General features: G+C 31.4%; 2 protein-coding genes across 2 annotated transcripts; one reads left to right on the top strand and one right to left on the bottom strand.

The window, feature by feature from the left end:
* Window positions 1-775: 775 nt before the first annotated feature.
* Window positions 776-2,191, top strand: LOC110686342 (protein FAR1-RELATED SEQUENCE 5-like). Its single transcript, XM_021862934.1, has one exon. The coding sequence runs from the start codon at window positions 776-778 to the stop codon at window positions 2,189-2,191; it is 1,416 nt and encodes a 471-aa protein (XP_021718626.1).
* A 3,544-nt stretch (window positions 2,192-5,735) lies between these two features.
* LOC110686343 lies at window positions 5,736-10,600 on the bottom strand. The gene is made up of 6 exons (XM_021862935.1): window positions 10,553-10,600; window positions 10,320-10,452; window positions 7,652-8,003; window positions 6,534-7,533; window positions 5,938-6,431; window positions 5,736-5,840 (listed from the first exon to the last, which is right to left on the bottom strand). The coding sequence occupies exons 1-5, from the start codon at window positions 10,598-10,600 to the stop codon at window positions 6,090-6,092; spliced, it is 1,875 nt and encodes a 624-aa protein (XP_021718627.1). The 3' UTR covers window positions 5,736-5,840; window positions 5,938-6,089.
* Window positions 10,601-10,946: the final 346 nt, after the last annotated feature.

Here is a 10,946-nt window from a genome sequence, read left to right on the forward strand (position 1 = left end):
TCTAACGGTTGAAATACAAGGTACACAAAATCTCAGCAAATCCTCTGTTAATTTTGCTGAAAAACGCAAAATCTCAGCAAATCCTCTTTTCATCTCCTTATCAAATTGTCAATTCCTCAATTCGTCAAATTTTAGGCCTATCTTGATTATTTACTCCCAAAATTGAGGGCTCGTGATTCTTTAATAATTTGGGGCTTCCTCAATAATCTTAGTAAGTGTTTTTCATTTTTTAATTTCTGTTTTTAGCTAAATTTCTAGTTGATTGCGGCTTACAATACTGATATAACTGTGATTATTTCCTTGAATATAAGCTGAATTTCATGAATTTCTAGTTGATTGCGCATGGTAGGTTATTTTCTTGTATGTGATTATTGTAGACTGTTTTTATAATAGTGCTCTGTTTTTTAGTTTCAATCTCATCAACTCGTAGTTTCAATCCTCATCAACAATATGCTCTTTTTTCGTTTTTGTATAAGGATTTGCAATATATATATATATATATATATATATATATATATATTTATATTAAAGTTTTTTTTTCCTGGATATATGATATTAAACACTAGGAGAAATTGTTGCACATAAGGTGTTTGTGTATTTGCTTAAATGACTAACAACTTGGTTAATACCATATAGTAACTCTTTTTTATGATACCATAACCATATATTTTAGACTGTTTTTGTTGGTGTCCAGTTAGTTGCACCATTGAATGGATCATATTTATTTTATTATAGTACCCATTTTAAACCATATATTTGCTATTATATGCAGATAATGCAAGAGGAGTTAGAAGAAGGTAGTTGCTCAAATACATCTACAACTACCAATGTTGCTGAAAACTTACCGTCACTAAAGGGCCCAAGTGTGTGTTACACTCCTAGAGGAACAAAAGAGTTTATACCGTGTTGTCCCCCTGAACTAAAGCCTACACTTGGTATGCTTTTTGATTCCTTACTTAAAGGTGTTGATTTTTATAAGCAATATGCTAGATTTGGTGGGTTTGTGGTAATACTAGGTACTGAAAAGAGAATTAAAGATAGTGATAAAGTTTACTTGAAATATTTACATTGTAATAAACAAGGGTTTACGAAGGATGGTGAAACTAAAGCAAAAGTTTCTAAGAAAGATGAAAATCGTAAAGCTAGAAAAAGAACTATAAATCTTGTTGGATGTAATGCAATGATTGGGTTTAGAGAACGTTCAGATGGAAAATGGATGGTTTATGTCTTTCATGAATCTCATAGCCATAATCTTGCTTCTCCCAACACAATGAATTTTTTGGCAAATGTTGGAAACCTTAAAATTGGCCAGAAAAAATTCATTTTTGACAACTCTAGATTGAAAATTGGTCCAAACAAGTCTTATAAGTTGATGAAAGAACATCTTGGTAGCTATGATAATATAGGTGCAACATTGAATGATTTCAAGAACTTTAATCGAGATTTGAAAGCTTACATACAAGAGAAAGATGCTTCGATGTTTATAAACAATTTGAAAGAAAAATCTGAAAAGAGTAAAGGTGCCTTTTTCTTTGAGCATTGTATGGATGAACATCAACGCTTGACAAGAGTATTTTGGGCAGATGCAATTAGTAGAAAAAATTATTCGTTGTTCGGTGATATGATTACATTTGATACAACATTTGACACCAACAAATACTCTATGGTTTTTTCCCCATTTACGGGTGTTGATCACCATGGTAAGTGTGTGACTTTTGGGATAGGCTTACTTGCAAAGGAGGATATTGAATCCTTTGAATGGTTATTTGAAACTTTCTTAAAGGCAATGAATAATTGTCATCCTACCTGTATCATGACAGATCAAGACCCTGCGATGAAAGTGGCAATTGAAAAAGTTCTTGATAAGGCAAAACATAGGTTTTGTATGTGGCACATTATGAAAAAAGTGCCACAAAAGGTAGGACCCAAATTATGCTTAGAAACTGACTTTCTTCATAAATTGAACTCTGTTGTTTGGAATAGAGACCTTGAACCAGAAGAATTAGAAATTGGTTGGCAGTTTGTGATGTCTGAATTTGATTTAGTGAATGAAGATTGGTTTAAAAATATGTATAATATAAGGAATATGTGGATTCCTTCCTACTTTAGTAACCTTTTTATGGGTGGGATTTTAAGGTCAACTCAAAGATCAGAGAGTGAATATAGCTTTTTCACTAATTTCACCAATTAGCGTTTGTTATTGGTTGAGTTGTGGTTTCGTTATGAATCTGCAATAGATGCTCAAAGGCACACACAAGATAAGTTTAACGCTACATCGAAAACTACACATCCCAACTTGTCACCCCCCTACACTTGGAAAAGCATGCTGCATTTGTTTACACTCATAATGTATTTTACATATTCCAAAAGGAATTCAAGCATGCTTTGTACAATTGTGGTATAAGTAGTATTACCATCAAAGAAGAAAAAGGGATTGAGCAATATAGAATTGTCGACAACACAAGGAAAAAAAGCTATCATGTCACATATGTCTTGTGTTCTAATGTTGCTTCATGCTCTTGTAAAATGTTTGAATCTGTTGGAATATTATGTCGTCACATTCTCTTTGTCATGAAAGGAAAGTTCTTGATTGAGATTCCAAGGCATTATGTTTTGCATCGTTGGACTAAAGAAGCTATGAAGAAACCAATTTTTGGCTTAAACAACTTGCTTGATAGGGCAGAGAAGGATAAGAAGCAAAAGCTAGTTGGTGATTTATGGTGCAGGTTTTTTTCATGTGTAAGTATTTGTGAGGAGAAAGTTGAATGCCTTGAGTCATTGTTGTCTAAGCTAATATCTTTTGAAAATGAGATGAAAGCCTTGGATTCTATAAGTCCAGTTGATAAACGTGAGGCAAAAAATAAACACATCGAATTATTTATTGGATCTAATGACATAGTTGTTGATATTCTTCCTCCAAACAAGTCTTCCAACAAAGGTAGTGGTAGTGGGAAAAGGAAAAATCTGACAAAGAGATAGCTATTGAGGAAAGCCAAAGGAAAGATAGACTTTGTAGAACTTGTGGTCAGAGAACAAACCATGATAGTCGGAATTGTCCGCAAAAAAAAATCGAACTTGAATGAGGTATTTTTGTACAAAAAATAAATAAATTTTTTACTATGTTTACTTCCCACTGGATTTTCACTTTATATGTTCATGTACATGATTTCAGGATTTCAAAGAAGAGTAGAAAGGCTGCAAAACGACTTCATATTTACAAGAAGGAACATCAGACGGCCTAGTGCTGAAATAGAGGAGATGAGAGGAGAGAAATAATATATTGCTATAGTGCCCTTTTTATTGATAAAGTGACTGTTATTGTTTCACATATATTAAACAGGGACCTTTTATTGTTAAAATTTTATTGATAGGGTAACCTTTTATTGTAAAACTTTTTATTGACCTTTATATTGTTATTTTGATGTAGTGACCTTTTGGCATATAATAACTTCAATTTATATTATAGCACGTGTTTATAATGTCATAGTGATTTTTTTTCATCGTATTGGAACCTTATTCTATGGTAACCTTTTTAAGGATATGATGACCTTTATTATGATATACCAACCGTTATAAAAAAATACTCAGATTTTAACAATTTTTCTAACCCACATCGATTAAGCCAATAAAAAGTTAGTGAAGGAGGGGCTCGTTCTTTTAATTGATATACTAATTGAATAGCTTAAGAATAGATTAATATAAATACGATACTTTTACCTTACATTTCGACTTTTTATTTAAATAGAGACAGACTATTATAAAAATCTTCTTAATCACATAGTAACGTTCTTCCATATCATAGTGATCTTTTTGCATCACATAGCAATTGGAAATTTTTATGTCATATAATGTCATTTTACTTACATAGTGACTATAAAAATTCATATAATATCTTTTTCAAGTTTTTATTTTCTTTTTTAAGACAAAAAAAAAGTTAGGCATTTTTAGGTAAATATTTATCATAGGTACTTGAAAACTTGTCACATATGTATACAAAATAGAATAATGAATATGGTGACAATTTTGCATTATAACTTAATTATATATAACACATTGAACTAATAACATTTTAAATACATAGTGACTTTATAATATAGAAACCTTTTAAATAACAAAACTACCTTTTTAAATACATAGTGACCTTATAATATAGAAACCTTTTAAATAACATAGATACCTTTCTAAATAATATAGATACCTTTTTTTATACCATAGGCACCAATTTTATAACTAATATATATTTCACTAAACTTCTTGAATGTCAATTAAGGATTACATATCAAAAGAACTACCAATACCACCAATTCAAAAGCTTTGAATGAACTGGAACATATCATATTGTTCTATATTAACACTTATACAAATTTGTTAGATTATCCATTTGTTGATGCAAACTACATCATTACATTAGATTTCCTACTTCTTTGCAAAATACAAATACTTCCGAGCAAAAAACTTCATCCACATATTTGTTAGTTTGCCTATACTTTCTTTTCCTTTTTACCTTGCTTTGTTTTCTTCTTAATCCCATCAAAAACATCTTTTGCAACTTCACTCCTTATTAATCTGAATTCAGATAGCTTTTCAAGAACTTCATCTCTGACAATGTTCATATCAGACAATACCAGAGTAGCAGCAATCTGAGCTCTCAATGCCCGTCTAGTTGAAACCTAATATATTAATTTAAGCAAAAATTAGAATAAAAAAGCTAGTTAAATTCCATGGAGGAAATAGTTAATATAATAAAAATTGAAAGCCAAATAAAAAAATGAGACGAGATAACCGTTTTCAAAACATCGCAGTTGAACACATCAGCTCCATCAAAGTAAAGCATGCTGACCATAGTATAAATGCCACTATCATTATTCTTCTGTTTTCCAGACTTCCAATTTACATAAGGTGACTCCAAAGTATACTCAATCATGTTCTTCACCGAGTCATTACTTTGAGGAAGGCGTTGATCAAGAAAAATACTCAGCATATCACTCTAGGCAAAATAAATTAATACTTTAGGTTCCATGAAGCATATCCTAACTAGAAAAATACAAATAAAATCCAAAATATCATATTTTTACCAGAACATCAGAGAACTTCTCAACCTCACTCATGTACTTTGTATCATAACTCATATTATCAATGAACTGAAGCTTTTCTTCCTTCAAATTCACAACAATTAGGAAAAAGTGCCCATTCAAGAGTATAGGAATAAATATCTGCAATAAATAAATAAACAACTATTAAACTTGAAAAACTTAATATAAAAGTACTTAGTTGAAAAATGATTGTCAACATTTGCAATGTATTACCAACTCAACATTTGCAATATCAAAATCATTGCAAGGAATGAACAACCATCTTGACCAAATGTCAAATAGCTTGTCAATGTCTTGTGTGTTACTATCTGTGTTTGCAACTTCCAGTAAAAAAGCCTAAAAAAGATCAAACATTAATAAATATTAAAAAAAATTAGAAGGTAGAGTTATTTTTCTTAAATGTAATTACTTGAATTACATAGTGACTGTTTTCATTGCATAGTGAAATTAATTTATGAATCATAGTGACTGTTTTCAATACATAGTGAAATTAATTTATGAATTTTTTATAATGAATAACTACCATTATAATGATATAGTAACTGAATAGCTGAAAGATACTTACACTTTGAGAAACACCAAAAATATAGTTTTTGAGGTCCATGTGCACTACTCTTCTGGTTTTCATTAAGCAACAAAGCCCAACAATCAATAATAACAGAAGATATAGCAATAGTCAGTTCGCCTAATGAAAGGAATTCATTCCTTGTAATCTCAAATGGTTTGCCAAAAGATACCAACACCTCACTGTACAAGGAAATAAAAAGACACATGTATATTAGCATAGTCACTTATTATTAAAATTTGAAAAATAAATAATAAAAAGAATCATGACATGACTTACTTGAGATCGAAACCATGATAATCACTAATGCAGTAGTCAACAAGTTCCTGGACAACTGCATCCAAAACCTTCATATCCTTATTACTTGAATTCATATATTGAGTTACATATGTAACTTTATCACCAAAGAGACTAACATCCATAGCAAGGGATCATTTAGATTTTCCATTACTCAAAACATGCTCAAAACCTATCCTTAGAACTTCACCGACTACAACATTAATCTCTTTTGCAGGTGCACCATTATCATCAATATCATCATCATCCAAACCATTAGGCACTTTGCTTACCCAATTTACAAGAGACACAATCTCATCAACAATTTCATGAACACGAGGATCCATAAAGAATAAATCAGTTTGGGACATTGGAGGTGTCGAAGTTGAACCATCATTAGGTTTACGAGTCTGAAATAAGACTTTCAACTCATTCATATAGAAGTTAGATACCACTTCTAAATCTCTTTTCATGAGCAAAAACTTCTCATAAACTTCCTGTGAAAAAAAAATGTAGCACTTAGATTTAGTAAAATAATAATAATAAAAAAAATAAAAAAAAAAAACCACACAGATAGAATTAAAGGGTAAAATACTTACATCAATAGCAATTGAACGGATTTCCTCATTAGACATTGAACTAGCAGGTAGCTCAAACTGAATAACACCCTTAACATTGCTACGGACACCTTCATAAACAACAGATTCTTTTCTAGAAGTTTGATTCACAGGAGCTTCCTTGAATTGATTACAAACAACTTGTCCATCCTCAAATTGCAACTTCTCACTCACTAGATATGTATCAAACTCAAGAATGCCACATCCAAAACCCTTGGACAACTTTTCATTTCTAATTCTATCTCTTATATCCACATCAGTCCAATGTTGAAATAAAGGTATTGTAGAATTTAACACAACATTCCTAAACCTCAATCGATGAAAATAGATAATCTCTAACATCAAAACACAACCACAAAACCATTCTATATTTCCTTCTTTATAGCTCTTCACAGCTTCACAAAGTCTATCTAAGACATATTTTGACCAATCATAAGTTCTTATTTGATTAACATCAACCAAACATTTTACAATTCTCAAATCTACAGTTCTGTTGGACGTAGGTGCTAAAAAACTTGAAAAAGCATGCATGATAAAAAGTTGTCTGAATTCTTCCCCGCCATCTACTAGTAAAGGGATCTTAGATTCCAAAAAACCCAAAGGAATCTGATCATTCTCACCCATAAGACCAAAATGAGACCTCCATTTAACCTTTAAATCATAATCAGGGTTGATGACATTAGCACAACGAGAAATTTCTTCAACTTTCTTAGATGTTTTGCAAGGAAGGCAAAAAACATCATACACATCAAATTCAGTCACAACAAAATCTTTTTTACTATCAATAGTAAACATGCAACTACCATGATCAAAACAATCTACCAACCATGATAGCATATCAGTTGCAGTTCGTTTCACCTTCAAAGATAACAAACCTCCAAAGCCAATTTCTTTAACAACCTTGATTTGATCATCTAAAATTTTTTTAATCATCTCTACTAAATGAAATGGCCTGCAACGTGTTTTAAATCCTCGTTGTACCCTGTAACAAGACATACGAAAAGATAAACAAAAGAAACCAAAATAGTTGCCTCTTTTTATAGCATAGAGACCTTTTTTTTAAACAAAACTTCAAAAAAAAGAAACAAATATTTACTTACATATGTACATCACCATCTATGATTGCAGATTCTTGCCTATGAATCACAATGTTCTTATCCTTATTTGCCTTCACTTTCTTCACTTTAAGACCTTCATTTTCATCCAAATTTCTCTTCTTAGCTGACAAAACAATAGCATGTGAAGAAGAAGACTCATTCCCCTTCTTTCCTTCCATCACAGTTGACAAAGGTATATCACTCTCAATAGTAGAAGGTTTCTTTTTCTTAGTGATAGCTTTATTTTTCAATCCTTTTTCAATACAAGCATCTTTATCTCTGTTAGTATCATCATCAATCATTTTGCTTCCACCATCAATATGCTCTTCATCTTCATCATTGAGATTGATACATGCTAAACACATGCAAGCATACAATTATCTTCATTTTCATCTAGAAAAAAATTATAATAATAGGGAACTAATAATATAGTAACTTTTATATTAATATAGGGACCTACATTCTATAGTATTAGGATACTATCATAATAGAAGCAAGTAGTATATTAACAGGTGTTACTAGTTAGTATTGGTGGCAATTAACATAATATAATTCAAAAAATTGAATATTAAGGTATAATAATCCAAAAATCAAACATTAATCATACCTAAATAAGAATAAACATACCAAAAACACGCAAGCATATAGTTATATATACAATTATCTTCATTTTCATCTAGCAAATAATTATAATATAGCAAACTAATAACTTAAAAATAATAATCATTGTCATTGATATAGTGATCTTTTTCAGTTACATAGAGAACTAATAATATAGTAACTTTTATATTAATATAGGGACCTACATTCTATAGTATTAGGAGACTATCATAATAGAAGCAACTAGTCTATTAACAGGTGTTACTAGTTAGTATTGCTAAAAAATTAACATCATATAATACGGAGACTTTTGCTAGGGAACCTTCCCTAACATTGAATCCATGACTGATTAATTCACCAATGTTCTACCGATTGAGTTGGAGTCTTTGTCTTTAATTTCTACCTCTACATAAGGCCCTGCTACATGTGGAAATGGAGATATTGCATCCACCAAATAATTAAACAGACTGTTAAGCGATCATTTTACAATTTTACCTTCTCATTCTTTAGAAGGCCATCAATAATAACACCATATACAACCAAATCAGGTGATAGAGCTCTGTGCAGCATCAAATTGTCACTAGGTTTGGACTTGGGCCAATTTCTAGCATCGTATGTTTAAAAGAACTTTGATGCAGCTTGAATAGAAGCTTTTTTACAAAGAATTATCAGTATCATGACCACATTGGAATTCATTATCAATAAGGTAGTTTCCATCAGCAAAAGGCTAAATGTTGTTGGATATTTGATGAAGGCTAAAATATAAAAAATTTCCACCCATTCAGAGTCTATTGGCTAGTCAAACTCATTAAAAAAAAAAAAAAAAAGGCTCAATTATTAAAATAGTTGGGGCTTGGTACTATGAAGTCTAAACCTATTGAGTGCTGTCATTGAAGCTTCTATTCAATACTATAAACAACATTTGTCAAAACATTGAGTAATAGGAAAAAAGTTCAGCTAGAATTCATTTCAATGATTAGCCGATACTTCAGGTCTGCAATCAAAGAAATAAAGAAAAGACGTAAATGTATGTTTCTGGTATGCAAGATTATGATATTACTGCATTACATAATTGTCATCTTTAGATTAAGGTAAATTCCAGGGATATCTATAACTCACAGAAATGGAAGGCGGGTAAGTGTGAGCAAATAACAACATGAATTAGCAAATGGAGTAGTAAGCGTTTGTCTTTTGAGGCAAGGTGCACGATAAACATTGTCCGCATGAGTCTACACACTTGTAGGGCTCAAATCTTTATCATATTCCCTAAAGGGAGTTTAAAAGACGATCAATGGCATTTGCAGAGCTTTCTTATGGGATGAAAGGAACTCAATGTTAGAGGCTAGGCTATGTAGCCTGGGATAACCATTGTATAAACCAAACAAGGCTAGGGGTTTAGGAATTATAGACTACATGCTTTGGATAAAACTCTGTATGGGTCAATTGGGCCCACACTATGTATTTATAAGATGGAAATTGGCTGGAATGCAAGCCACCACAACAGGTGTGTTGGTTATGGAAGAGTTAATGCAAAAAAGTAATGAGCTATAGCCAAAATGTTACATAAACCACTGCAACTTAAAGCTTAAGTACTCAATAAACAAGGTGCAAGCATTACAGGTTTTTTCATTGGTCCTATGTTGTTTGGAATAAATTGGCAGCCCCTAAAACCCAATTTATATCATGGTTTGCCAATCTTGGCAGGCTCCGAATCACAAGCAGGAGACAAAATCTGTCAAGATGACGTATGCATGGTATGTGGTACTTTATCATAAGCATACACTCATTTATCATAAGAATACACTCATTTTACAATTTTAGACAACTTTATAAAATAAATGATGTCTGTTTAACAATTATTCTGATTTGTTCTTTGCTGATCATGTTACCTACATTTATATAATTGTTATTCTCTTATATACAAACTCATCATTTCCAAATTATACTACCATCCTTATTTTCGCACGTACCTTCTCTCTATAAGCTAGTTAGCAACTCAAAAAATTAACATCATATAATTCAAAAATTGAATATTAAGGTTAATAATCCAAAAATCAAACATTCATCATACCTCCTGTATCTTTCAATTTAACTCCTCCTGTTGAACTACGAAGGCCTCTCCTTTTTTTAAAAGTCGCACCACCTCTAGTTCTCACCATAGGAATATAATCTAATCCAAATCGAATGAAAATCCTTGTTGCACCCTGTAACAAGACATACGAAAAGATAAACAAAAGAAACCAAAGTAGTTGCCTCTTTTTATAGCATAGTGACCTTTTTTTAAAACAAAACTTCAAAAAAAACATAGTCCAACACCCCTCCAAAACCAGACACATGAAACACAATCACCATCTGGTACAACTAAGCTAGCAACATACAAGCTAGGAAACAACCAAAACCAAAACTAAGGCAACCAACAAGACAATTGCTGATTCCTGTTGTTATAATAAAATGCGATTCCAGAGTGTACTACAAAAATCATCAGTGTTCTTAACATGAAGAATCACTACATTATTTTTGTTAGTGCAATCTTTGATAAAATCAGAAGCCTTTAAATTTAAGTCCCCTGAAAACCATATCCTCCATGTCTCCTTTCCTTTACCATCCTTTTTCATATCCCATACACAACTTTTTTTAGAAGAGACACTCAAAATAGCTAATGACTCATCAAGGAGAAACACAATCCTACCAGTCACTT

The sequence above is a fragment of the Chenopodium quinoa genome, unplaced genomic scaffold (assembly GCF_001683475.1).
Source record: "Chenopodium quinoa cultivar QQ74 unplaced genomic scaffold, ASM168347v1, whole genome shotgun sequence".
NCBI classification, from domain to species: Eukaryota; Viridiplantae; Streptophyta; class Magnoliopsida; order Caryophyllales; family Amaranthaceae; genus Chenopodium; species Chenopodium quinoa.